Raw genomic sequence first — 27,812 nt, 5'->3', positions numbered from 1 at the left:
CCTGTTCTCTTTCTGGATTTCCAGATCAGTCACCCCTTTCCCTGAAGAATTCAGAGAGGAATGGCAGGGTCTAGGTCATGGACACTGCTATTGTTCCATGAAGCTGGCCAGGTTTATGTCCCATTCTGACAGGCCTGCACACTCAGGCGCGCTCAGGGTGATGCAGACCTTGTTGTACACGTTAAATCATTCAGGATGGTGGTCCAGTTTCTCAGCCTGCAGGGCTACTGTTGTTATGAAGCCAAAAGCCCTGTTGAAGTCTTTGAAATGGAATTGCTTGAAGATGGCATCTTGGCCTTCCAGCTTGTTCCACCCCACAGCCCTCAGGTTTGGCAGCAGCTGGTTCCTCTCCTTAGCCTGTGTGCTTTGCCAGGCATGTCAGGATGTAATGAATGTGGCGATGGAGAGGGCGAGAGTGGTGTGGCTCCAGGTGCACCCATCCCTGTATTTTTATTGAACTTAATTGAGGCACGTAAGAGAATGATTGAGCTGGAAAGTCCCTCAGAAGTCTCTGGCCTTAATAACTTCCACACTGGAGTCCAAGCGAACTGTTTACAGCATTTCCAAATGATAAGGGAAATCACATACTTATTCTTGATAAAGTCTCAAGTTTCTTTACTTTTGTCTGGAATTGTATCAACCCAAGGTGATAATATGGTTATCACATGCTGTTCATAAGTTCTGATTGGTGGTTACATGGGTCTTTGACACTTTTTTAAAATGGGAAAATCATTAGCAGAGGGTAGATTAAATGTTGGAAAACATTAATGTCTAACTCCTCACTTCATAAACAGGGAAGCTAAGGTTAAAGGAGGAAGCTAGTTATACTTCTAGTAGAGCTGCTCCAAAATCCAGATTCCTTTTCTGGGACCAGTGACTTCCCTTCTTCCCATTCTGGGGAGGGGAAAACTATTACCAATGAGGTTGAGGAGTTTGGGTTTGCTGGTGCAGGAATAAAGTGACTCATCAGTTTGCTGTTGCCCTTTCTTTTTCTTACTCACTCAGCAAATATTTACTTGCTGCCCATACTCTTTGGACTCGAAAGAGGAAGGCTGAGGGAAAACAGTCACAGCGGCAAGCAGTCAGGGTCCGCTCCCAGGTCCTTCAGGACTTCTGACCCTGTGTTGTTGTTTTCATACATGACGCAACACCTACTACTCTGCCTTCTAACTAGGTTTTGTCTGAGGGCAGGGACATTTAGTATGAGTCCAAACTTTCCCGGCACCCGGTAGGTACAAAATCAATACTGCGGTGTTGGCAACGCCTGGATTCTAATCCCGAGTGCCACCGACTCACGTCTTTGAGACAGTACGTTGCTTTCCTTCGCTCACCCTTAGTGAAACACGAACGGTGGCAAAATCCTAGGTGGAAGAGCTGGTGGATTAATTTCAAATATCCCAGACTTCAGGGGAAAGAAAATACTGGAAATCTTTGCTAAAGAGTCAACACTTCCTCACCCTGGGCTACCACTCCTTCTCCTCCCCAGTTGCTCTCTTTTCTTCCAAATTCCCCTCTAGAGGGCACGCAAGCTCTTCGGTTCTCGTGCCTCGCTTCCGATTGCCGTCATTCTTGCTTTTACGCATGCGCACACTTCCCTACCCGGCGCCGAAACCCCCGTTTTGGTGGCCCAGCCGAAGCTGGCGCCCACTACGCCTGCGCAACCTCAGCCCCGCCCCTCCTCCGCCGTCCCCGGAAACGCTTCCTTCCTACGCAGCCGCGGCAGGCGCCCGGGTCGCAGGAGCTTTGCCTCTCTAGGCTGGTAGGGCCTCTCCTCCATGGTCCTGTCTGTCAGGACTGTTTCGGGGGTCGGCTGGTGAGGCAGGCTGGGCCGCGCTCGGACGTCTGGATCCTCCAGTCGGTCGCTGGTGAGTGAACCCCAAGGGAGCTTGAGTACGGCCTGGGCCCGAGCAGTCGGACGGGCAGGATTTCCCCTCACTCCGGGAATGGGTCTGTCCGCCCCGCCCTCCCCCGACACCCGAAATGGGCTCGCCCCCTCCGTCCCAGTCCTTCCTCCCTGGCTGGGTGGTGTTGCCATGGTGACGGCCGCCAAGCTGAGGCTCGGCTGTGTCCTCGCAGGTGCCGGGGCGTCCCGGAGCCCATGGCTCGGCAGCTTTGACTCAGGCCCCAGGCGGAGGCAGAGCCCCGCGGGCCGGCATGGCGGGCCAGTTCCGCAGCTACGTGTGGGACCCGGTGCTCATCCTGTCGCAGATCGTCCTCATGCAGAACGTCTATTACGGCTCTCTGGGCCTGTGGCTGGCGCTGGTGGACTGGCTGTTGCGCGGCAGCCCCTCGCTGGACCAGATGTTCAACGCCGAGGTAGGGTCCTCGGGCGGGGTCTCGGCCTCACGGAGTGAGCTTTGTGGCACACCACCCCTGGGCTCTAGACCTGGCTGGGCCACCTTCTAGCTTTGTGGCTCTGGAGAATGGATCGCACCTTGCTGAGCCTCTGCTGCCCCATCTGTAAAATGGAATGGCTGATAAGAGAGAGGCTGAGTTATGATTTAATACAAAGGAAAGGGGCTGGGTGTTATAACAAACAGGCCAGCGTTCTAGGCAACCCAATACATCTCCTTTCTGACACTCTTGAGAAAGTGACTTCAATTCTCTGAGCTCCAAGATTCTCAGGTGCCAAATTGGGGAAGGGGATGGGTAAAAGAGTATTCAAGGAGGCGTAATGGAAACTGCCTGGACTTTGAAGTCAGGCCTCCGTTTAAGTTCCACTGACTAGCTGTGTGACTTGAGGCAAGTGTCGTCCTATTTCTGAACCTCAGTTTTTCTGTTTGCAAAATCATGAGACCAATAACAGAGAGGTCATGGACTGCAGTACAAAGAGCCTGTACTTTTGTTTCAAAAAGGCTAAGTATTCAATCTGGGCCCAAACATACTAGCTATGAGATTTTGGGCAAGTTGTTTCACCTTTAGGAGCCTGTTTCCTCTTCTGGAAACCAGACAGAATAACCCTCAGCAAAATGTTATGAGGTCCAAAGGAATAAGAAAGTACTCTATAAGGTGTAGTGGGGACCTCAGAGGTGTCTGCATCTGAGAGGCAGCTGTGGTGTCTGGTAATGAGCACTGTACTTGAAGCCTCGAGACCTGGGATGGAATCTTTACTTCTGTTGCTTATGCTCTGTGTAGCCCTTGGGTAAGTTCTATCCAAAAAGAGGTAAGAGTAACAACAACAAAAGTAATAGCTCTGTGAGGTTTTTGAGGATAATATGAAATTATGGATATCAAAGGCCTTTGCATACTGAAAGCGTTGTGCAAATGTTTGGTATTCAGTAGTATTTCGTCAAGAGTGGTGAAGGTCGCACACCCATAGGTGCCCGGCAGTCCCCTCTTAGTAGCCTGTGTTCTCCTGAGAAGGGTATTGGGCATCCTGCACTTTGTTGAAGGGCCATCTCATGCACACACAACCTGAATTCTAGACCAGGGGTGGGTCAACCTTTTCTTAAAGGATGAACTAGTAAAGATTCTAAGTCATAACTACTCAACTTTGCCATTGTAGCAAAAAAGGAGCCATAGACAATACTAAGTGAATAAGTGTGGCTGTGCTTCAAAAAACTTTATTTGTCAAAATAGGTGCCTGGCTCCTGGGGCCATAGTTTTCTGAGCCCTGTTCTATACCTTGCTCTTGCTTTTTACTTACTATATCACTTTGGGCAAGTTACTTAACTTCTCTGAGCTTTTATTCCTCCTTTGTAAGATGAGAGTTCATAACGCCTTCCTGGCTGCTGTGAGATTCAAATGGGATGCCATAATGGATGTTTGTGAAAGCACCTTGTGGAAATAGGCTGTCATAGAGATGAAGGGGCATAGTGTCTTCTGTGCTCTGGGAAAAGTTCCTTAGGAGGCTGGCTGAGGTCCTGGAGCCCGGGGCTCTACTAAGTCATTTCTCCAGTATGTTTCCATTTGTGATTCCCCCTCAGATCCTGGGCTTTTCAACCCCTTCAGGCCGGCTCTCCATGATGTCCTTCATCCTCAACGCTCTCACCTGGTGAGTATCACCAGTTTTGCTGTCCAGCTTTTGGGGTCTTAGCACTGGAACTAACTTCCTAAATTTGGACATGAGACAGGCTGGCATTTGTTCCTGGGGAGGAGACTAAAGTGGGTGGCAGAGGCCAATTCTGGGACTGACTCCATCACAGGGCTCCTTTCATCGCTGTTTGAACTTATCTGGAAAGCTCTGTGTCACTGTGTGCATGCTGCCTGTGGGACAGCATCTGCCTCAGATCACTTCCCTGATGTGGAATGAGGTGAGGAAAGGATCAGATTGAGAGTCAGGAGAACTGAGTTCTATTCTTGGCCCTGTGACACTAGCCAAGTTACTTCCTTCCTCTCTGGGCCTCCGGCTTCTCATCTGTACACTGAAGGGTTTCACTAAATAATGCCTAACATCACTCATGACCATTACCTTTCTCTTGAGAGGCAGGTTAGCATAGATTAAGATCTCAGGCTCCAAAGGCAGACACACTTGGCTTTGAACCTCAGCTTTACCACTAGTCTAGTGACTATGGACAAGTTAATCTGTCTAAGCCTCAGTTTTGTCATCAGTAAAAATGAGGCTAATAATATTACCCATTTCATAGTTGTAAGGATTAAATGAGCTAATTCATGGAAGTACTTAGAATAATACCTTACACATTACTACTTTTGACCTTACACTGGGGGTTGACAATTGGTGGGCTGACTCCAGTTTGGCTCCCAGATATGTCTGTTTGGCTTACACAGTGTCAGTACATGTATGGTGTTTAAAACATTTTTCCACTTAGTTGAAAGGATATTTTATATTAAAAAATCCAGACTTCTAGCTTCTCTTGAAAAGTGGGAGGATTGATTCTAGGCCAGACTTCTAGCATGCTGATTTACCCAGCTGCAAGTAGCTCTTGTTTCCACTTTAGATGGAACATGTATGCTTCATTGTGCCTCAATCCCCACCAATTTCTAGGATTTCCCTGAGTGACAGTTGCCATTTATCATCAAGCTCGTACTTTTGTTTTTCTTCTACCCAGCCTGACTCACTCTCAGCATTACTTGCTAGGTTCCTCTGAGCATCTAATAATGTAACCCTTGCTTCTCACTTATCTCGCTTGCTTCTGATCTCTATGCTGTCATCCTAATTGTCCCCACTCCCCACATAACCTAATCTAAGGCCAGGACAACCCAGTGACAACTCACTGCTGTCCTCTCCCCACAGTGCCCTGGGCTTGCTGTACTTCATCCGGCGAGGGAAGCAGTGTCTGGATTTCACTGTCACTGTCCATTTCTTTCATCTCCTGGGCTGCTGGTTCTACAGCTCCCGTTTCCCCTCGGCGTTGACCTGGTGGCTGGTCCAAGCTGTGTGCATTGCGCTCATGGCTGTCATCGGGGAGTACCTGTGCATGCGGACGGAGCTCAAGGAGATCCCCCTCAACTCAGCCCCTAAATCCAATGTCTAGAATTGGGTCCTTTGGACACCCTGCTGGGCAGTTGTGCCCCCCCAACATGTTGGGTTGCTCAGACCTTCTAGATGAGGTCCAGCCCAGGTCTGAGAGGAACCCTGGAAATGTGAAGTCTGTTGGTGTGGGAGAGATAGTGAGGCCCTGTCAAGAAGGCAGGTAGCAGTCAGGATCACAGCTACAAGAATGGCCTCGTCTGCTGAAGCCTTGGTATGTGGGAGGTCAGCAAAGGGACCTCTTTCAGGGTAATAACAGAATTGGAACCATGTCACTCTTGAGCCATCATACCTGTCACCAGCCTGTTGTTTTAAAAAAGAAAAAAATCAAGGATATCTGATTGGAGCAAACCACTCTTCTAGTCATCTGTCTTATCTCCCTAGGACAGCTGTTATCTTTGTCATGTTGCCGAACCGCAGCTATTCTGTTTGGAGAATCACTTGGTGCCTGGATTCATAGCCACAGAAAAAGATGTAGGTGCAAAGTATTAGGCTGCTCTCAGGGAGAGGACAGCAGATGGAGGCAATCAAGCACAAAGAAAATGCACAGCCTGTGTCCTGCTACATGCATGTGTGTGTGCACCCATGAACCCATGACTGACTTCCAGTTTTCTCTACTGGGTCCCCACCCTGCTGCCAGCTTTCAGCATAATAGGCCTTAGGACCCAGAGAAGAGTCCCAGCATTGCTCTCAACCTAACCCTCGCAATAGAATCTCTGGGAATGATCAGGCACCTCAGCTCCCACTGACGTCAGTTCTGGCAGTAGGTCCTTTTTCCTGACTTATTTGAAATTCTGCAGTGGGAGGGGTATGAGGGGCGCACAGAGACAGGAAGCCCAATCTTCCAGCTCAACCTGCACTGATAGGGCTGAGGGAGATAGGAATTTGCTGTTAAGATTTTTCTTGGGAGTGGAGTGTCCTCTGTGAGGGGCTTGCAGCTGTCCTTCCTATGTACATAAATACAGTATTTTCCACGGTTCTGCCTGTACTTACTTTGTAATGCCATGGGTGGGACTGTGAGAGATCAGCATAGCCAGGCAAGGGAGCTGTAGATAAAGAATTATTAGGTCACCTTCTCTTCTAGATCCAGATTATTCCTCCATTTGGTTAAAATATTAAGTGCAGGGAACTCCTATGTCCCACTCCCTCCACCTGCAGCCTCCTCTACTATATCTTGGGTGAACCGCCATGACTCTCAGGATTCCTTTCTCACTTGCTGGTGATTTCTGAACATGTCCAGTGGAATGCACTGGTCTGTACCTACTTCTGCATTGAAACCACTGGTGTTCCTATTTGGGTTCTCTGGAGTCTGCCCACGAGAGCTGTCAGTTCTCAGCTTTTAATGTTAGGGCTACATAGATGAGTTTTGCATCTCCCCAGGAAGCCTTTCTAGCCTCCTAGCCCCCACCCCTCCGGAGTAGGGTGTTGAGGCTGACAAGATGAAGGTTTAAGAGTGAATGTGCCTGGGCAGAGGCTTGGGAAAGTGCTAGGGTGAGGCACCTCCGTAACTCAGGGTGCTCTGGCTAAGTTGGAAGCAGCTTTATAATAGGTTCTGATCCTGGCTGCAGGGTCCTGGAGGCAAGACCAGCTGAGATGACTTCCCCTAGGTTGCTGGATTTTTCTCCAGACACCACAAACACTAAAGGCACGTGACTGACTATTTTGAGAAAGGCATCAGCACACTTATGGCTGCCATCTCCCTTGGTCACCTGTGGTGGTTGCTCCAAGGGTGATGGCATACCTCTTTGGGGGTTTCCTTCAGGAGCTTGTGCTCTTCTACGTATTTCCTGAGATGACAAATCTTTTTTGGATACTGCTGAAAGTCAGGAGAGCCAATTTAAAAAAAACAAAACACAATGACTGAGCCGAATGATGGGGTAAAAACGTGACCTTCGTTATTTTACATATATATATATATTTATAAAGTAACAATAAAAGCAGTATCTAGAGGCAAGTTCCGGAGAGAATTGGGCAATGGCAGTGATGTCATTTTATTAATAAATAACATCTATTGAGTGCTTAACAGATGTCCACCAGTGGGCTAAGTGTTTTACATCTTCTTGCTCACTTAATCTTAACAATTTTCTGAAGTAGAAAATATTTTCTGTATTTTACAGATGAGGAAACTGTAAGGAATTTCCAAAGGTTACATGTTAGGAGCTGGCAGAGCCAGGATTTAGGCTTCAGTAGTGACATTAATAAACTTTCTGAAGACTTTAAATAGTTCAAGGATGTGTAAGTTCTTATTGGTTAAATAACCTATCACCTTATAATCATACTTCCACATCCTGCTATACTGTTTTAAATACTAAGGGTGTATACTGCTTTATAAAATTTTACTAGCTTTCCAAGAAAAACTGATATACATAAAATATGGTCACAGATTTCCAAGTGAACAGAGGAATGTAGGAAGTATTTTTATTTCCAAAGGATAAAGGAAAGTTACATCCACCCCACCACTGAGTTGTATCTCTTGACTTTCTAGGGGCCTGAAGTCTGGACCTCTCTTTATCCCACCCACTACCTGAACTCAGGCCATTTGCAGAGAAGTGGAGACTAGTGCATAGCAAGTGCTCAGAATAGTTTATAAGTCGCAAGTAGGATGGGAAAGGAGAAAGGAATGTGTAGCTCTGAGGGTGTCTCTAACTTCTAGTTCTAGGCAGTCCTGTCCAGATCAGAGCCAAATGGGGCCAGATGGCAGTCAGACACTAGGGGGTGGGGTGGAAAGCTCCAGGTCCCCATGAGTGCTATGGAGAGCACAGCTCAAACAGGCACCCCTGGAAGCAGTTTCTTAGACTTTAGACTCTTCCTTCAGTGACTCCCAGATCAGGGTAGCTTCCTTCTAACAGTCCCAGAAGGCAGTCAGAGTGCAGGCAAGGAGCTCCTGCCCAAGGACAACAGAGCCTCAGGAGCTGGGGAAGTAGAGGCAGATTCAAGGCACAAGAGCGGCCCTCTGTGGAGAGGGACTTAAAAGCCACTGTTGTGCTTGAGGTTTTCTGTAGGAAATTAGTGAAGGGTGGTGCAAACAGCATTGAGATGAGGGGGTAGAGAGTTTTAGTCCCTGCCCTGCCTCTACCTGGGCAAGTCAGAATTCTAGGGCTCTAATATGGAAGGTTTTGGGGGGTTGTAATGGATTACAGAGTTAAGTCCTGGAGTCCCATTACTAGCTGTGAGACCTTGGATAAGCTACTTAACCTTTTCCTACCTTGGTTTCCTTGTTTGTCAACTGAGGGTAATAATACTTCCCTGAGTGGTTGTGAGGATTCGCTGAGATGTCATGTGTAAAGCACTCTGTACTGGGCCTGGCAGTTATAGGAAGTGATCCATAAATCTGTTATAGTTACTGCCCCCTCTCCCCCAGTTGTACAGAGGACATACCTTTCTTCTGAGCCAGCAAGTATTGGGCTCCTATGTGCCGTGCACTACAAAGTGACTTACATATATTTTCACTTAACCCAATGAGATAGGCACCATTATTTTCCTCATTTTGCAGACAAATCGAGGGTAAGGAGCTAGGCCTGTCTGCTTCTATAGCTTCATGTTTTCATGTTCCAGTCATGTTTGAGTGGTACATGATCCAGACAGGGAGAGGAGCAGTCTCAGGAATCCAGATGCCATTCTAGCAAAAGATTGTGAGCATAGGATTGGATTTTTAACAAGCAGCTAGTTCCCTTTAGTGGGCAGTTAGGCAGGTGCTCATAAGTGAGAAATGGCCAGTACCAGCCTTGGGGCTTCGTTATGGTGCAGGGCCATGGAAAATGGCCAAACATTTGTTCAGTACCCCACAATCAGTACCCCTTGCCTACATCAAGCCTGATTTTCTCAAAACCCTCTGGAATGGATATTAGTATTTCTATTTAATAAACAGATGAAATAGCCTCAGAGACTTGTTAAAAGCCACTCAAACACTTTAATCCCCCTCCCTGACCAGTTAGCTGTTAGGGAGCCATTTCTGGGATGGTTTCTAATCCTTGTTGCAGCCTCTTGCCCAAGTCAGGATCTGAGCCCAGAAGAGGAGCCACAGATTAAAGTGGTTAAACAAAGGGTGGGTATAGTGGGGAGCCCCCAATTGTGGGATTGTGGTAGGCAGATTGCCTGAGGACCAACTGCCAGTGCTGGTGGGGAGAAGGCTGGAAGAAGTGCACCTGCTAGGAGTCACTCATGCAGGTGGCCTGCATCCTTGCTCCCCTGAGGTGCCCTGGCAAGGTTGGGGCCCAGCCTGGGCACCCAGGTTCCTGTCTTCTTCATGCCATTCCCTGTGGGCAGTTCTGTCTCCTCTAGGGCAAAGCCAAAGCTGCTGATCTTTCCGTGCCCCCAGTTGGGGTTCCCTGGGTAGGCCCCCACAAAAAATAGTGCAGCCCCCCCCCAACAGTTTTTTTGGTTTGGGCTGGGAGGCGCACTGCCTGGACCCCAGCCTGCTGAGAACCTGCTGTGAGCACAAGACAGAAGTTCACCGCAGGTGGGATGAAGGAATGGAAAGTGCTTGAGAGGAAAGATCCAGTAGAGGTTATTTTCGAAGTTGATGAGATTGATGACGTCCAGCAAGGGAACCAAAATGGAGACTCAGGAACTGGGCTGGGATGCAAGCTGAGCCGGAAAACAGCATAAAGTGGAGGTTACTGGGTGGCTGTCACATGGAAGTGGTGGGGGCTGGGGATGGGTGGTGGGAGGGAGGGGGGGGTGCGGGGATGCACCATAGCCTACAGCCGGGAGGGAGTGCTGCTGGGCCACCTTACCCCGGCAGAGCCATGCACCACAGAGCAGCCGGTATAGGGCACCCAGGCTGTCCCGCTGCCCCAAGGGAAGCACACTCCATTTTCTGCTGGATGCTCGGTCATGGTGCTGAGCAGCAGTGGGGTAGAAGATCAAGAGTGGAGAGTTCAAGGGGAACCCCTCCCGTGCTTTTCCCTCTCTCCCAGTCTGGAGATCTCTCTCTTTCACTGCCTGGCTCCTGGGGGTGGGGTGAGGTGGAGTGGGGGCTCTGCGTCCCTGGATGGCTCCGCTGCTTTCCTTCAGGCAACACATCCTGCTTCTAGGGGAAGGAGTACTGAGGATTATAGTCTTCTTTCCAGAAAGCCTGGGCTTTCCTCTTCCCAACCACATGTTCAGGGCCCTATACCTTCTACTGACAGGGTGACTCTGACCGGATGGGTGGACTTAGGGTTGGATGATGTGCCATGTGACATGAGAGCAGTAGGAACATAGTACCAAGTTCCTACTGCTTTCTGTGATCTGTGACTCAGGTGGGGCCCAACGACACCCTTTTATTGACACCAGAGCTGAGATAATCAGGGCAAAATGCATGTGCATGACAGGCTGGATGGATGCTCCCTTGGGCCTCTTTCCTTTCTTCAGAAAAGGGAATGGGGAATAGCCAGGAGATTACAGTTCTTGCTCCATGCCTCCTAGTGGTGTGAGCTTGGGCAAGTACTTTCCTTCTCAGCACCGTGGTTTCCTTTTCTCCTGGGCTTGAAAGGCTATTGTGAGGCATCTGGCATCCAGGAAACACCCAGAAAGCACCCAGGAAATGTTCCCTTTCTATGACTTCATAGAGTACACCACTCAGGAGGCCAGTTAGGGGTCGTGGGGAAGGGTGCAGCCCTCTGGCTTCTTTGTTCCAGGTTCTAGACTGACCTTAGGGGCCTGGCAATGGGGTGGAAGAAGCCTGAATTCTTGATGCACACTTTCCCCCCACCTCCACAGAGGGCCTCTCTTTCCAGGCTTTCTAGCCCCAGGCAGACAAGCAGAGCTAGCGGAAGTATTCTTCAGTGCCATATGGCAGGTTTTATTTGTATACTTCCAAATTTTCCCGTCCAACTCTCCCATTCAGATGATTGTACAATCTCCTCTCTGTGCTCACACTCTGGCTCCCATCCGAGGTCACGCCACCTGCGAGCAGAGACTTCAGTGTCAGGAGATAAGAGCACCCCCAGGAGGCGCTGCCGTCCAGGGAGAGGGCTTAGGGACAGGGCTCTGCAATGTCTCGCAGGTTGGAGATGTGGGTTTTGTGAAGGGGAAGCCGCCTTTTCCACTGGACTTCCAAGCCCATCACCCCCTTCCTTTTTGGGGATCTGAATTCTCTCTCAGAGGGCCTGGAGTATTTTCTTTCTTTTTCATGCTAAGGAACTTTTTCAGGGTAAATTAATTTGAAGCATGAATAGAAAAACAAATGGAGAGGTGACTTGGTCGAGAGGGGATGGGAAGTGGCAGAGTCCTACTTGACCACATCACTTCCCCCAACATTTAGAAATTCCTGAACTGCTTACTCAGACTTCTGTGAGATTCTGAGTCGTAGCAGTTGTGGCCCCTCATGAGGCCTCCAGCCAGTGGGATGACCACCCACCTCAGAGGCCACACTCCCAGAGTGTGCCTCTCCTTCCTTAAGTGCCCCTAGTTGGATCCTGAGAGGCTCTGTTCTAGCCACTAGGCTGGTGTGTGGTCTTGGTCAATGACTTCCCCCTCTCTGAGCTTCCCTTTCTAGTCATGAAGGTGAGGCCTCCCAGCACTGCCAGCCACAGCCCCCAAGACCGTATTCTGAGCCCTCTGATTCTGGGGCCCAGCTCTGGACCTGGCTTGGGGCCCGTATCTCACCCTGGCCTGGCAGTGGCGTTGTCACATCCTGTATGGATGGCACATAGGCAGCTCAAGTGATGCAGAGCAGAAGCGGGTGCAGCAGCGCTTGATGCAGCGCAAGGTAGATGACCTGCACATCACCCGGGGTCCTGGGAGATGGATTCGCGTGGGCAGCCCCTCAAACCAGCTCCCCTGCTCAGCTACTTCCAGCTGCTCCGTGTCCCCATGGTGGGTCTTCAGGAAAACAACTCCAGGGTCCCTAGTGGGTAGTTGCCTCCCCCAGGCTCCAGGGCACGTGGTCAGGCCATGACCCCTCGATGACTCTGGGACCTCAGACTCCACCTGTTCTTCTCCCTCTGGCACCACTGCACATGATTTCCGAACCTTTTTCCTCCCCAGCATCCCCACCTTGGCCTTCGACTCCTTAGGCTTCCCTAAGTTCTTGGACTTCGTTTTTTTCTTGGAGCACCTAGCCTTCTGGAGCTCTTCATTGTTCTGATCCACTTTATTGCAGACAGTGTTGTTCCTGGAAAGGAGAATAGCAGTAAGTAGAGCAGGACCGAGGCCTGGTCCTCTAGCCTGGCCCTGAGACAGCTGCTGTGCAGCCAGCTCAGGGGAGCCTGTGAAGAAAGCTAGGAAGGGCCTGAAAAGGAACTTCTCTACCACCCAGAGGCCTTGCACCTCCGGGCAGGGGATGTGATACTTATTGGCAGCAAGGATGTGAGAGGTTGGGAAGGCAAAAGGTGATGACTAGTAGCAGGTAGGACACCTGGGAATATTGATGGTCTGCACCAGCCATAGGTCAGGGTTCTACCTGTGCGGATTCCACTTGATGGGGTGAACTAGTCCAGTGTTTTGTTTTGGTTTTCAAATTGTGTTCCAAGAAGCCTGAGGATTCTAAGGAATTCCCTCCTCCCCCCAGGGGCAGGGTGAAGGTAAGAGACTTTCCCCCACAACAACACAATTGGGACTTGGGGACAGATTTTGAAGAGAGGTTCTGCTGCTTTATTTTTTATTATTATTATTTTTTTATATATCTTTACTGGTTTCAGAGAGAGGAAAGGAGAGGGAGAGAGAGATAGAAACATCAATGATGAGAGTCATTGATCGGCTGCCTCCTGCACGCCCCGACTGGGGATCGAGCCCACAACCCGGGGTGTGCCCTGACTGGGAATTAAACCTGATCGCCTGGATCCTAGGTCGACGCTCAACCGCTGAGCCATGCCCAGCCGGGCTCTGCTGCTTTAAAAGGGTTAGAAAACTATGGAACTGGATGATCCTGACCCTCTGGCTCAGTGTTTCCTGATTGCCTGCATCTAGGAGGCCAACTTAGGGAGAGGAGCCCAGAGAGGAGGAGTTATCCAGAGGTATTAAATGCTGGAAAGGATGTGTCTGTAATAGATTGGGTCCCCTGCAAAGTGGTAGCACCGTCCTAGCTGAGTGTGTGGAGGGGGGTGAGGCCTTGGGCTCAAGATAAGGACACTACTGATAATGGTAATGGCCAGCGTTCACTGAGTGCCCACTGTGTGTGTGGCCTGGGACCCCACAACAGTCCTGCACGGTGGGCAGCAGTGAAGCGGCAGAGTGGCTTGGAGAACACAGGTTTTTGCCACAGACAAGCTGGGATCAAATTCGCTTCTGCCTCTTCCCATCTATGTGATTTGGGGCCAGAAATGTAACCTCTCACAGCCTTAGTTTCATCATCTGTAAAATTGGGATAATTCTGTCTCCCTAATAGAATTATTGTGAAGAATAAACTAAATGGGAAAATGCTTGTAAGGTACTTAGCATAGTACCTGGCCCTTAGCAGGTGCGTAATAAATGTGAGTTTTCTTAATATTCTGATGAGACTAATAAGGAAACTGAGCCTCAGCAAGATGCCTAGTCTTCAGGTGAATGTAGGGGTTATGTTGACCTGAGAGGGGGAGCAGGAGGGGTGCCCACGGTGCTCAATGGTGCAGGTGGTAGTTAGTCCCATAACTGCATGAGTATGACCATGGTTATGATCACAGCTCTGATGATAGACAGGAATGGTTTCAAATTCTTGCTCTGCCACTTACCAGGTCAGATAACTGGGACAAGTCAGTTCATCTCCTGAGCCTCAGCTTTTTATTAGTAAAATAGAGGTCATAAATACCTTTCTCCCAGAGCCTTTGTGAAAATTAGGTTTCTAAATTCTTTAGCACAGTGTCTGTTCCTAGTAAAGATAGCTGTTGGGGGTGTGAGTGGCCTGAGCTCACCTAGAGGCGTTCGGGAGGACCTTCTGAACTTTGAACAGTGAATTCCAACACATTTTTGCCAGGTTATGCAGTTCTTGGATCCGGGGGTTCGAGCTCTTGAGTAACCTCAAGAGCGACAAGTTTTTTAACACCTGCCAGAGTAGAGAAACCAGAAAAACAGACACTTCAGTTCTGCGATAGCCTCCCACTCCCCATCCAGACTTTGGTTCAACTCAGCCTGGTGACTTTCCTGGATCACTGAACTATGGCACCCAGAAGCAGTACTGCACGGGTGGCCAGGCTTTCCTCAGCTGGGACCAAAATGGAGCCTCTTACCATTTAAGTCTGTTCCTCTCAGTCCATTTATTGATAAGAAGCTGCCTATTGTCTTGTGCTTCCTTATGTTGCATCTGGGAGAGAGGGAGCGATAACCCTACCCCCTACCCTCTGAGTGCCTCCATTAGGCCTCTCCATTTGGCTCAGCATGATTTCACCAACCCTAGACCGAGAGTTATCTCGCTTCTGTTTGGTGGCAGAAATGGGGAGACCATTTTAACTCTTCTGACCTCCCTTCACCCTTCAGCGCTCCCTTTCCCTCCACCTGCCCTGGGTGTGGTTGGACTCTTTGTAAGACCCCCTCTAGGTCCAGTCCCTAGTCCAACCTTGAAAACCACGCTATTCTGGGGCCTCTTCTTTGCTGATGGACTCATGCTGGGGCTGTGAAGGATGCCTCAGACAGATGGAGCAAGACTGGTACCAGGCACTGCCTGAGCCCTGCCCCTCTCAGTTCAGCCAGCACGCAGGCTGGGCATTGGTATGGTCATGCTGCAGCTCCCAGGGAGGGGAGCTGTGACATCACTGAAATATATGACGACAGCAGGGCTGGGTCTCCAAGGAGTATGTGTGGCAGGGGTAGAGGGTGAGGAAGAAACTCCCATCTGCAGAGAAACCTGGTAGGTGCCAGGCAGAGGCATATATTGTTACGACCTCCCTGTGAGGTAAGAGGATTATTCCCTCTTTTTAAATGAAGAAGCCAAGGTTCAAAGAGGTTAAATAATTTATTCAAGGCCATAAGTTGGATAATGGTAGAGCTGGAAACCTAAGGTGTGACAGTCAACCCATGAAACCAGGGGTTCCCAGCTAAGGTTATCTATTATTCTTTCATGTCACATGTGTTAACTGTGCCCCGGCTACATGTCAGGTGTTGTTCCAAGTACTAGAATAAAAGAAAATTTCTACCCTTAAGGAACTTACCTTCCAGTAGAGGGCAAACCAAACAGTGTGTGTGCTTGTAAATGTTCAATAATTGGCTCTCTAAAAGAAAGTGTGCGTATGTGTGTGTGTTTATTATAAATTTAACTAATAGACATCTAAAGTAATGAAATTTGACAATACTCTTTATTGTAAATTCCATAGTCAGCTGATTCATACAGAATACTCTCCTTGAATTGTGCCTAACTCTTGTATCCATAGCCAAATTATGGTTGTAATGGATGAATGTAGTTCCAACATGAATGTTGGTATTTTCATTTATACTAAGAGAAGAAAGTGAAAAAATGAAAGAACAACAATGTTGGAATTCTACCCATTCATCAATGACATGATCAACTTATTTGCTGTATTAGATCATAGTTTTCAAATACTGGAAGTATATTTTCTTATTTTGGGGTGTGTGTGTGTGTTGCTATTTCCATGTAACAGCTGTAGACAGAACACATATTTACATTTAATCTGCATTATCAACATCTCCATTACTTTCTCAAGGCTAGACCAGGGGTCAGGAAATTTCTTCTGTAAAGGCCATATAGTTGCAACTGCTCAGCTCTGCTCTTGTAGTTTGAATGCAGCCATAGATAATATGTAAATGAGTGGGCATGGCTGTGTTGTAATAAAACTTTATTTACAAAAATAGTTGGTAGGCTGGATTTGGTCCATAGCCAATCCCTGGTCTAGACATCAACAAAATAATAAATCAAACCTGATTTACCACATTTACCTATGTCTGTGCTGTAAATACTCCTTCCACAGCTATTTTCAAGCTACCAATGTGATGTCACTGAAAGCAGAGCTGAACAGAAATGGAGAATACCATACCATTATATATTATATATTTCTACAGATGTACACTCTCAAGAACATAGATCATAGTAAAAGGCAGTAAAAAGATTAGAAACTGATGAGTTTGAGCATTTTCATCTTTGTTTTTAATATCATTAATTAAGCTTGTATAATTTAATTTTTTTTTTTTAATCCTCACCCAAGGATATTTTTTCCATTGCTTTTCAGAGACAGTGGAAGAGAGAGAGAGAGAGATTGATGTGAGAGAGACACATTGATTGCTTGCCTTCCTCCTGCACACTCCCCAACAGGGCCAGGGATTGAGCCTGCAACCAAGGTTTGTGCCCTTGACTGGAATTGAACCTGAGACCCTTCAGTCCAAGGGCCAACGCTCTAATCATTGAGCCAAACCAGCTAGGGCTGTATAATTTAATTTTTAATAATGGCTATGTTTAACAACCAGCCAGCAGAGTTCCTGAAAATGTAAGAGGCTTTTGTGAGCCCTTATGAGTCAGTTCCAGCACACCACTTTTCTGTCAGATGGAAATAAGTATGTGGAGAAAATTTAACAGGGCAGTGGGGAACAGGAGAGCAGAGACAGAAGCTTTGCTATGTTAAAAGGACAGAATGGAAAAGATTCCCCAACAAGATGAGATCTGAGAAGAGACCTGAGGGAAGGAAGGGAAGGGGCGTGGAGAGTGCCAGTGGCAGGAGATGAGGGCAGAGACGGAGCTGTGGTGAAGGGTTGGGACAGATGAGGTAGACTTTAATCACTCTGGCTGCTTTGAATAATCTGCCTAGGTGGCTGCATTAGAATAATCAGCTTCTCAGGTACCACCCAAGAGAGTCAGCCAATCTGATACCCATCCAAGTGTGGGAACCACTTCATATCATACAGCTTCTAAGGCAGAGAGATGTGCACGCATAGGGAGTGCGTAGCTCCACCTTTTAGGAGTGATGAACCAAGCTTAGACTGCAGACAGTTTCTTACATGTAAATGTCCTTTATCATTGGGGTGGGGAGAGCATCATGTGTGAGGCTAAACGTGCTGTGGCCTAGGGAAGAAACCCGGAGGTGACTTGGGAGGGAAGACACAAAGGACAGCCTCCCTTCTCCCTCCTGTCTACCCCAGTACTCCTTGGCCACTCTGCCTGCTCAGGCATCCCTCTTCTTGCCAGCACAACTTCAGCTCACATCAGCTGGACTCTACTGGACTCTGGTGGGCTGCATTAGAAGCATATACACCTGCCAATCAGCCCTGGCTGCCAAGGGCTGGGGACCCATTATGTCCTTGTACCAAGAACAGCAACATCAGAAGCAGAGCATGCCTCCCTCAAGAAGCTCAGAGGCCCAAGGGAGAGGTACCTCTAGAATATGGGCTTCTCAAAGTCTATTGCCCAGTTCTAATGCCACTCCCATACTTTAACTTTTTTTAAATATATCTTTATTGATTTCAGAGAGAGGAAGGGAGAGCGAGAGAGAGATAGAAACATCAATGATGAGTTGTCATTGATTGGCTGCCTCCTGCCAATCGAGCCCACAACCCAGGCATGTGCCCTGACTGGGAATCGAACCGCAATCTTCTGGATCCTAGGTCGATGCTCAACCGCTGAGCCATGCCCGGCCAGGCACCACTCCCATACTTTAGAGTGCTGTGACAGCAACCCTCTGCCCCAGTGCCATGTTATCTATTGCTACACAGCAAATTTTTCCAAAAGTTAGTAGTTTAAAACAAGAAGTATTTATTACCTCAAAGGTTTTGAGCATCAGGAATCCAGTAATGCTCTAGCTGAGTGGTTCTGCCTCAGTTTCTCATGAGGTTGCTGTCAAGCTGCTCTGTTATTAGATATATACACATTTGAGGGCTGATGAACCTGTTTCCATGCTCACTCATGTGGTTGCTGGCAGGCCTCTGTTCTCTTCTGGCTCTTGACTGGAATCTTCAGTTCCTTGCCATGTGGGCCTGTGGGGCTGTTGACAGTGTAGTAACTTGCTTTCCCAAGAATGAGCGATCCAAGCAATAGAGAGGACACCCAAGATGGAAGTTGTGGTCCCTTTTTGTTTTTATAAGTCCTAATTTTGGAAGCGATATATACCATCATTTCTGCCATGTCTTATTGGTCACATAGAATAACCTTGATACAGTGTACGAGAGAACTATACAAAGGTCTGAATGAACAAAAGGCAAGGAATATTAGGAGATTTTAGGTGTCTGGTTGCTGCATTTCAATTTTATTCAAGATATTTTTGTAATTTCCTTTTCAACTTCATCTTTGACTAAGGGATTATTTTGAATTGTTGTGTTTTATTTCTAAGTGTTGTGCTGTTTTCCAAGTATCTTTTTGTCATTATTTATCTTTTAGTTTTTTTAAAGTCATAAAACATATTTTGTATGATTTAAATTCTTTTAAATTTATTAAGGTTTGTTTTTTGGCCCAGAATATGATGTATCTTGGTGAATGTTTTGTGTGTGGATGAAAAGAATGTTCTATAGCCTTAGATTTTTAACTGTGTTATAGATTTTTCTTTCTTATTCTACATACATTCATTTTTATTTAATGTATTTTTGAAGCTGTTATTAGTTATATACACATTTATGATTGTTAATTCTTCTTAGTGAATTGAACCTTTTATCATTACATAATGTCTCTCTCCATCCCTGGTAATAGTCCTTTTTTTGAAGTCTACTTTTTCTGATATTAATACTGCCACTCCAATTTGCTTTGATTAGTGTTTGTATGGTATATCTTACTCCATCTATTTACTTTTAACTCATATATTTCTTTATAGTTAAATTGGGTTTCTTGTAGACAGCACATTATTTCCCCTTGCTTTTATTCACCCAATTTAGTAATTGGTCTTTTAATTGGTTGTTACTACATTTGGATTAAAACCTCCATCTTACTATTTGTTTTATATTTTTTCATCTGTGCTTTCTCCTCTTTTTCTTCCTTACTTTGGTTTGATTATGTTTTGTCAGGGAAAAACCTTAACGTCATGGCTTAACCTCATGGGTACCAAAAGTAGACAATGAGACTTACTGTATCCAGTCAAGACAGTTTATTGCTCATGGCACACCAGACAACATGAATATCAGCATAGTTTTGTGTTGGTTCCCTCAACTCTAAGTCCAGCAAGTGATACAGTGGTCCTAGATGCACAGTACACACACAGTGGGTTTGCATTGTGGCTGAGAAACCCAAGTCCAGCACTTTTATAGCAAGCAGTAAACAAGCCTGCCTTTGTTTGAGAAAGACATGATCTCACCTCTCAAAATTGCCAGCTGTATTAACATTCCTGAGCGAAGGGTCCAGGTGAAAGAGAAGTCAGGGCCTTGCAATCTTGACATACGTAACTAGTCATATTGAACACAAAGAGGCCCAGGTAGGATGCATTCCAATATTTTTATGATTCCATTTTATCTCCACTATTGGCTTGTTGGTTATACCCCTTAAAGATTGCTGTTGTTTTTTTAAGTGGTTGCCCTTGTATTTACAATATATAGCTTTAATTAATCAAATCAATCTTCAAATAATATTATACCACTTCTAATATAGCATAAGGACTCTAACAGTATATTTCCAATTCCTCATCCCATCATTTTTTACTATTGTTTTTGTCATACGTTTTTCTTTTATATATCTGTGAACCCACAGTGGATTGCTATTCTTTTGCTTTACATTGTCCATTATCTTTTAAGGGATTAAAAACAGAAAAATGTTTTATATTTACCTTTATTCCATCCATTTCCAGAGATCTTCATTTCTATAGTAGATCCAGGTTTCTCTTTGGTATCATATTCTTTCTGCCGCTAGAACTTTCTTTACTATTTCTTCTAGTGCTGATCTGCTGGTAATGAATTTTATTTTTGTTCATCTGAAAAAAGTGTATCTCCCTCAAGTCTGCAAGACATTTTTGCTGGGTATAGAATTCTGGGTTGACACTTTTTTCTTTCAGCATCATTCTATTTTCTTCTGGTCATATAACTTCTCTGATGAGAAGTCTGCTTTAATTCTTACTTTTGTTCCTTTGTAAGTAGTGTGCCTTTTCCCTCTAGATGCCTTAATGATTTTCTCTTTATCTTTGGTTTTCAACAGTTTGAATATGTAGATAGGTGATATTGTGTGTGGGGGGGGGGGAGGGTATGCATTTTTAAATGTATCTCTTCTCCTCTGGGACTCAAATTCCACATTTGTTAGCTCTTGGATGTTCTGTTCTGTTTTTTCCTGTTTTGTTTTACTTCACTCTTTTTTCTCTTTCTCAGTTTGGGTGGCCTCTGTTGACCTATCTTCAAGTTCACTGATTCTTTCCTCAGATGTGTTAAGTTTACTGATGAGCTTGCCAATGGCATTTTTGATCTTTCTTACGTGTTTTAAAAATTCTTAGAATTTTCCATATGACTTTTTTTTTATAGTCTCCATCTCTCTGCTAAAATTCCCCTTTTGTTTATGCATATTGTCCACATTTTCCAATGGAGCCTTTCACATATTGTTATAATTGTTTTAAATTCTCTGCTCAGATAACTCCTTCAGTCTGGTTCAGTTCATTACTTTGTCTCTTGACAATAGAGCTGTGTGTGTGTGTGTGTGTGTGTTTTGTTTTTGTAAAGTTGCTTTTTTATGTACGTATTTTAATTTTTTTATTGATTTCTGGACATAATGTGTAGAACAGTAGAGACTGAGGACAATGTTATTTATGCCTATAAATTGTCATATCTCTTCTTAGTCCGTTAGTGTGGAGGACTGAGTCAATCTTGTGAGGAGTTGAACTAGATTTAGGTTTTGTTGTTTCCATGATTACTTGTAGATTCTGCTAGCCACACTAGGGCCTTCAGCAATTCAATAAAAACTGTAGCTGAATTCTTCTTACCTACTTGTGTAGAGACCTTGTCTTCTTCCTGCTTCATAAGTGTGCCACTGCCTGCATCCCATTTCTCCTTGGAGGCTCCTGTCCTTCTTTGGAATTCAGGTTAATTGGTTATTCTGCAACCTCAGCTCTCTGATGGATTCAACAAAAGTTATAAATTTATGGATCATCTAACAATTTAAAGAAATTATTAATGTGGGAGTGATGCTCTTCTCAGCTTTCTGCATCGTAGACGGAAGCTAGAAGTCTAAGCCATCTACTTTTTCACCTCCTTTTGCCATCCACATCTAGGTCCACTGCCTGGGTCTTTCTCTTGGCTGACACTCTTCCAGGATCGCCCCCTAAATTATTTCTAGCTTGCATGCTTTCTTCCTCCTCAACCCTTTCATCTGGCAAATATCTGGCAAAGAGAAGGGACAGAGGTTCCTGATCTGTCACCATCTTGGGGACAGCTCAAAATAATCCATGGAGTCCTGTTCCTAGGGATGAGCCTGAAAAAGGGGGAGATGACTTTGTGGCCTGAGTTTTTATCCACTGTACCCCTGACTTGGCCTTACTCCTTTCTGCTAGGAAATGGAACCAAGTATCTACTCCATCCATTAATGAGGAATCAGAACCAACTGACCAAAACATTTATCTGGAAGATGAAAACTGCAACAGGTCAAAGAGAAACAGGCCAGGAGTAGTGGTTATAACTACAGTCTCTGGAGGCAGCCTACCTGGGTTCAGATTCCAGCTCCTTCACTTACTAGCTGTATGGCCTTGGGCAAGTCCCTTCACTTCTCTGCATCTTAGTTTCTGTATCTGTAAAATGGAAATAATAATATCTCACAAGATTGTTAAGAGGATTAAAAGAGTTAATATAATAAGCTCTGTAGAAGTATTAACTATTAGGGCGTACTTTTATAATTTCAGAAATTCGCGGAAGAAAGTTTCTTCTCTGTTTCAGAACCCATTACAATCGAAACAGCTAATGTTTATTGAACATCTCCAAAGAGCTCGAGTCCTGTACTAAGCATTTTATATGAATTATCTCAGAAGAGGTAGGGGTCAAGCCTTCCTATCTATTTGGCAAGGAAATCCAGGAGCAGAGAAATTAAGTGTTTACACAGCTGACTTGATGCAGAGCTAGGTTTACAACCCAAGAGGGTCTGACTACCATGCCTGTGCTCTTAACCACTGCACTCCTTTCTTCCCACAAACTAGTTTCCTTGCTTGTAAAATAGTGGGAAAGCTGCTTGCTGTTTTTATCTCACAGAGTTGTTTTGAGATCCCAATAACAACAGAAGAGGCAGTGCTTTAAGTATCTGCATAGAGTACTGGTCTCCTGACATGGAGACCTGAATGTGTCATGAATTTTCACACTTCCATTCCTTTCCCCCTCTTCTCTGCTTGTTGAACTAATTTATTCAAAACTCAGCTCAGATATTAGGCCTAGATATTATTCTGACAAGGGAGGGGTTTAAGCAGAGGGTGACATGTCAAACTTGCATGTTGAAATGACTGACTGCTGTGTGGGGAATGGGGTGTAGCAGGCCAGAGTGAGGATAGGAAATCCAGCTAGAAAGCTGTTGCAGGAGTCAAGGGAGATGGTGGTGGGAGCGGAGAAGAATGGTGGATTGGAAAGATATTTAGGAAAGAGAATCGACAGGAAATGAAGATGCATTTTAATGAGGGCAGCGAAGGAAAGGGAGGTGACAAGGACGAGTCCTTAGTTCTTGGCTTGTTCAAGGGTGTTTGATGTTCATTGAATGAATAATCAACTGACCCCACCACAGAAGCATCTCTAACAGACACCTCGGGCCGCCAGCCTCCCCCACCACCCTACTCCCCGCGGCTTCTGGAGCTACGAGCCCGAGAGAAAGGGTGGGAGGGAGGAGGAAGAGAATGGGCGGCCTCTCTGACCGAGAACTGCTAGACTGGACACTGGCACTCGTCTGAGCCAGGAGGCGCTGCGAGGAGGCCAACCTTTCCCCTTTCAGCCCGCAATTTGCGCCTCTGCCCCCACCCCCGCCCGCCCGGGCCTGCCGCGCCCCTTAGCACCTCGCAGGAGTTGGCTCCTCGCTGGCGTCTAGGGGTGCGGCGCAGCGGCCCACCCCTCTAGCTCTGACCCGCCCCGTCCGGGCGCCCACCCCACCCAGTTGGCACTGCCCAGCCCCCGACCCTGGAACCAGGGACTGCCTGGTGAGTGCCAGGGTAAAGGGGTCCTCCAGCCCAGCGCACCAGCCCTGATGGGCGGCACCGCGTCGGTGCCCTCCCCCTCCCGCCGGTCCTCAGCTTCTCTTCCCCGGCCTGCGCCCTCCTGAGATGTGCGCCCATCAACGTGCGAGTGTGGCTGCGGGTGCAGTGGTGCGGGTTCGTGCTGGTTGCTTCGGGGCTTCCCGGGAGTCCGAGAGCAGCAAGTGTGCGTGGGCCGGGAGTCGCGCGTGTTCCCGCGGCGGGTCTGCGCCGGCAGCGGGGCGCGGCTAGTGGAGCAGAGCGTGCGGAACCGGGCGCACGGGCGGAGCGCGGAGGGGCAGGCTGGGCGCCGGGAGGAAGGATGCATGCGGGCCGGCAACTTTTCTCCCGCCCTCGAAGTACAAGCTTTGGCGCCCGTAGGGGCTCCCCCGGGACCGCCCGGCGAAAGGCGAGCGCGTGTGCCCGCCGCCGCCCCTCCCCCACTTCCGCCTCCCGCCTCTTCCTCGTTCCCGGCTCCCAGGGCCGGTGCGTCCCGGGGGAGACCCGGCGCAGCCCCACCCCGGCCGGCGCGGCCCGCTCCCACGCCCCCGCCGCCGTCTCGCCGGAGCGGACAGACTGAGTCAGCCGGGGCGCCGGCAGGCAGGTAGGGGCTCCGCGGCGGCGGGGGCGCAGGTGCTGCGGGAGGGCGGGGGGGGGGGGCGCGAGCTGGGGCAGAACGGCCCCGGGGAAAGGGGCCTCCGTCGCCTCCCCCTTTCCCCCGCGGACACGGCGCGTCCCTTTTTAGGGCATTCTTTCGCTCTCTCTGACTACACTGCGGGTGGGGCAGAGACCAGGAGGGCGCTCTCCATTTCACTGGTCCCCTGGCAGGCTCCTGCCCCCAAATCTTTTCACCCCTGTCCCCAGCACCTCTAGTCGCATAAACAACTCCCTTCTCTCCCTCACTCGGCTCTGTAGACCCCCCGGGGGGCAGCTCCGTCGGTCTCTAGAGGTTGATGGGGTTGGGGGAGGGGGAAAAGAGGGGCTGTCCCAGAGCCCCTGGTCGCCGTCACTCCCCTGCGCTCTCGTGGCCCTCCCCCACCCGCCGCTGAAGCTGTCGGCCTCAGGGGCCCGGGTATTTTTAGCGTTGTGACCTGGGCCGCAGATCTGAGCCTTTCCCAGGAATCGGCGTCAGCGCCTTGCTCCTCCATGGCCAGCCGGCGGCCACAGGGTCCCCCCACACTTCCTTGGCCCTGCCTGGTGCACTGGGTTTGGGTCCCTCGCCGCTGCCCGAGCGCCTGTGGAGCTGACCAGGGTCTTGAATACACTGAGCACAGATGAGGCGGGGAAAGCAGTCTGCGGAGGAGGCTGATCTGGCTGTCAGGTTAGATACTTCTCCCTTGCCTCCGGTGATGGGCTCTGAGCCGAATGCCTGGAAGGAGACTGAGCGAATGTGAGTGAATGCCCAGGGCCTGGCCTGGCCCAGAGCTTGATGTTCTGGAAAGCTCTCAGCACTGGGGGCCTGGTCTGAATTGGACCCACTGACTAGGGGAGGATAAGACAGTGAGATGTGTCAGAGAACATGTATGTTAGAGCAGACATCAGCGCAAATAAAGAGCTGTGGGAGTGCTGAGAAGAGGCAGAGCGCCCGCATAAGCAGTGTCTTGTGTTTGAGGCAGGTAGGATGATTATGCCATTTTCAGATGGGGGGACTGAGGCTAGAAAGATGATTTCCTTAGGCAAAGAGCCAAGTCTGGAAGTAAGGTCGGTGACTTCAGAGCAGGGTTGGGAGGGGATGGAGGTGAAGGTGAATGGGGTATGTGAATGTAGAGAGAGAGAGGAGGGGAGGGGGTACTTCAGCTTTTGTCTGGATTTTGAGGAATGGGCAGGAACCAGAGCACTAGAGGAAGAGGACCTTCCACCCTGAGATGGCCTCTGAGGAGAGGCAGGTCCATTAAGTGACAAATGCCTCCTCTATTTGGGCTGGAGCAGTTTCTCCAACCCCTCTCAGATGGGCATGATTCTGAGACTTGGCCATTGGCTCCGTCTGTCCCCTGAACACAGAGGAGCCTCTCTTGCCGTGCCTGGAACTGGCATCCCCTTTGTGGAGCTAGGTTCAGCCCCGCCTCCGTATGAGACTTGAAGTTTGTGGTAACAGACTTTGTTTTAGGGAAGGGAAAGGAGGAAGCCAAGTCCAGAGGTGTCCGGGCTGGAACCAGAGGCCTCACTGCTGGGATGCTGGCTGCAGTGGGGCTCTCCAAGCTCAGTCCCCCACTGCATTGCCTCTCAGTTTCACAGCTTCATCTTCCACCCTCCAGGAGCTGACATGGACCCAAATCCTCGAGCATCCCTGGAGCGCCAGCAGCTCCGCCTGCGGGAGCGGCAGAAATTCTTTGAGGACATTTTGCAGCCAGAGACAGAGTTTGTCTTCCCACTGTCCCACCTGCATCTCGAGGCACAGAGACGTAAGTTCTAAGTCCTGGGGAGAGGGACTGGGATAGGGAGAAAGCCTTGTAGATCCAGAATCTTGTTTTCTTGGCCCTCTAAACTTCTATTTCTAGACCTGACAGATATCTCTGATCATCCTATCTGCTTCAGTCTGTATCCTCCTGACTTGCCCCCTTCTTGATCTACAGCCCCCATAGGTAGTATATCATCCATGGAAGTGAATGTGGACACGCTGGAGCAAGTGGAATTTATTGATCTTGGGGATCAAGACGGAGCAGATGTGTTCTTGCCTTGCGAAGACCCACCGCCAACCCCCCAGACGTCTGGTATGCTAATGTGCTGAGACTTGGGCACCAGTTAGCTGGAGCCGGATGTTGGGGTTCTGAAGTGTGGCTGCAAGACTGGGGAAGTAAACCCACAGGGGCTGGAAGTGGGCGTTTCTACCAATGAAACAGCTGTCTGTTCTGATTTTAGGGAAGTTGACCCTGAGGACAACTTGGCTATGGATGCCCAATCCAAAATTCTAGGAATGCCCAATCCCCACTCCCCTGTAGCCTAATTAATTTTACATTTATAAAATTAATGTAATTAAAATTATATACAAATGTAATTTTTACATTAGAGAACTTAAGCAATTTTAGTCATCTTAATAATATAGTATTTGTTGAGCACTTTATAAAGTTTCTAATACTGTACTAAAGTACTTTACATATATTACCTCAATCCTTACAAATGTCCTGTTAGGGCAGGTAGTATCTCCATTTTATAAAGAAGAATATTAGACTCAGAGAAGTTGTTACATAGCCAAAAAGTAGAAAACCTGGGTTCAGACCATGGCTTTCTGACTCCAAAGCCCATATACTTAACTTATAAGATAGATATTCTCTTACTTAAAACTGCTGCTATTAATCGATAGCCTACTACTATGTGCCAGACATTTTATAAACATTATTATATTTCATCCTCAAAACTCTTCTGGAATGTAGAAATCCCTTTTTTTACAGAGAGGGAGCAGAGTCCTTTCGAGTAAAAGTGACTTACCCAAAGCCAATAAGTAAATTAGTGACATAAGTAAACTTGAAATCTTGAATTGATTGACCCAACTCTAAAACCCAGATGTGATCCCAGAAGTAGAAGGAGCTGGGAGTCAGAAGAACTGGCTTTTTGCTGGACTGGCTAAGTGACTTTGGACAAGTCCCTACCCCTGTCTGGGTTTCATTCTGTCCTGACCAGATCATCCTGAGAGTCCTCTGAAGCCCTGACCAGCTCTTCTCTCTGGGCAGGGGTAGACGACCATCTGGAGGAGCTGAGCCTGCCGATGCACACGCCAGACAGGACCACATCCCGCACCTCCTCCTCATCTTCTGACTCCTCTACCAACCTGCACAGCCCAAATCCCAGTGACAGTGGAGCAGACACGCCCTTGGCACAGTCTGACGAGGAGGATGGGGGTGAGGGAGGGGCAGAGCCTGGAGCCTGTAGCTAGCAGTGGGCCCCGACCTATGGACTGACAGAGCTGGCTGTTCTCCACATGAAACTTAGGCCCAGCCAGAGCTCTTTGGGGAAGACCAGACTCTACTTGTAGTTGGGCACCAGAGGGAGGAAAGAAAGGTGGGTGGTGTGCCTCCCTGGGAGTGAACCCTCTCCTATTTTATTGCTAACCTCTTCCTGCTGCAACCCTCCCACTAGTAGAGCTCCTGAGGTAGAGCTTGCAAGCAAGGAGATGGAGATGAGGTAGGACAAGATGCCACTGCTTTTCTTAGCACCCCCTTTCCCCCAAACTACCCTTGCCATCTTCTAACAATCTCCTATACCAATGTCTCTAAACAGACATGAACTCTTTAGCACTCAAGTAAGGTGGTACTCCAACCATCCTGCTTCCTTATGTCCTTTTTTTGGAATAGGGCACGGTATAAATAATAAATGATAATATGCCAACCATTCCACTTCATTTTTCACGTTGCAAAGATATCATACCCACTGTGTTTGTTTAGTTCTGTAGCCAACACCATATCCCCCTGACGCATTTGCTCCATTTATTCTAGAAATATTTATTGCATACC

The 27,812-nt window shown here is 47.9% G+C and overlaps 3 protein-coding genes and 1 pseudogene across 6 annotated transcripts; 2 read left to right on the top strand and 2 right to left on the bottom strand.

Annotated features, from left to right (window-relative positions):
• Window positions 1–70: 70 nt before the first annotated feature.
• On the bottom strand, window positions 71–1,583 carry LOC308562314 (pterin-4-alpha-carbinolamine dehydratase pseudogene; annotated as a pseudogene). Its single transcript has 2 exons — window positions 1,468–1,583; window positions 71–364 (listed from the first exon to the last, which is right to left on the bottom strand). The product of its transcript is annotated as a pterin-4-alpha-carbinolamine dehydratase pseudogene (transcript).
• On the top strand, window positions 1,518–25,703 carry SYS1 (SYS1 golgi trafficking protein). Of its 3 annotated transcripts, none has more exons than XM_081150353.1 (4): window positions 1,518–1,865; window positions 2,077–2,316; window positions 3,927–3,994; window positions 5,195–6,408. In XM_081150353.1, exons 2-4 carry the CDS (start codon window positions 2,155–2,157, stop codon window positions 5,433–5,435), a joined length of 471 nt encoding a protein of 156 aa, XP_081006479.1. In that variant the 5' UTR covers window positions 1,518–1,865; window positions 2,077–2,154; the 3' UTR covers window positions 5,436–6,408. The 3 variants fall into 3 exon arrangements, with proteins under 3 accessions (XP_081006479.1, XP_081006480.1, XP_081006478.1); XM_081150354.1 differs by lacking the exon at window positions 5,195–6,408 and adding an exon at window positions 25,620–25,703 and having other exon boundaries at window positions 1,698–1,865; XM_081150352.1 differs by having other exon boundaries at window positions 1,699–1,865; window positions 3,899–3,994.
• TP53TG5 (TP53 target 5) lies at window positions 10,439–14,933 on the bottom strand (the record flags this gene model as incomplete). The annotated part of the gene is made up of 3 exons (XM_081149241.1): window positions 10,439–12,754; window positions 14,265–14,444; window positions 14,886–14,933. 3 exons carry the CDS (start codon window positions 14,931–14,933, stop codon window positions 12,044–12,046), a joined length of 939 nt encoding a protein of 312 aa, XP_081005367.1. The 3' UTR covers window positions 10,439–12,043.
• Window positions 23,598–27,689, top strand: DBNDD2 (dysbindin domain containing 2). Its single transcript, XM_081150355.1, is given in 6 exon segments — window positions 23,598–23,750; window positions 23,752–23,884; window positions 23,887–23,968; window positions 25,600–25,766; window positions 25,938–26,075; window positions 27,033–27,689. Coding segments are annotated over 6 exon segments (783 nt in total). The 5' UTR covers window positions 23,598–23,690; the 3' UTR covers window positions 27,236–27,689.
• The last annotated feature ends 123 nt before the right edge of the window (window positions 27,690–27,812 follow it).

This window comes from Miniopterus schreibersii (assembly GCF_964146895.1).
Source record: "Miniopterus schreibersii genome assembly, chromosome: 10".
In the NCBI taxonomy this organism is placed as follows: domain Eukaryota; kingdom Metazoa; phylum Chordata; class Mammalia; order Chiroptera; family Miniopteridae; genus Miniopterus; species Miniopterus schreibersii.
This window is presented reverse-complemented; position numbering and strand designations above follow the sequence as displayed.

What these genes read in the sequence shown, in the direction of transcription:
- SYS1 (XM_081150352.1), top strand. Translation starts at nt 2,155, where the DNA reads ATGGCGGGCCAGTTCCGCAGCTACGTGTGGGACCCGGTGCTCATCCTG. An exon ending in ACCAGATGTTCAACGCCGAG is followed by an intron (nt 2,317 to 3,898) that starts GTAGGGTCCTCG and finishes TCATTTCTCCAG; the next exon opens with TATGTTTCCATTTGTGATTC. An exon ending in ATCCTCAACGCTCTCACCTG is followed by an intron (nt 3,995 to 5,194) that starts GTGAGTATCACC and finishes CTCTCCCCACAG; the next exon opens with TGCCCTGGGCTTGCTGTACT.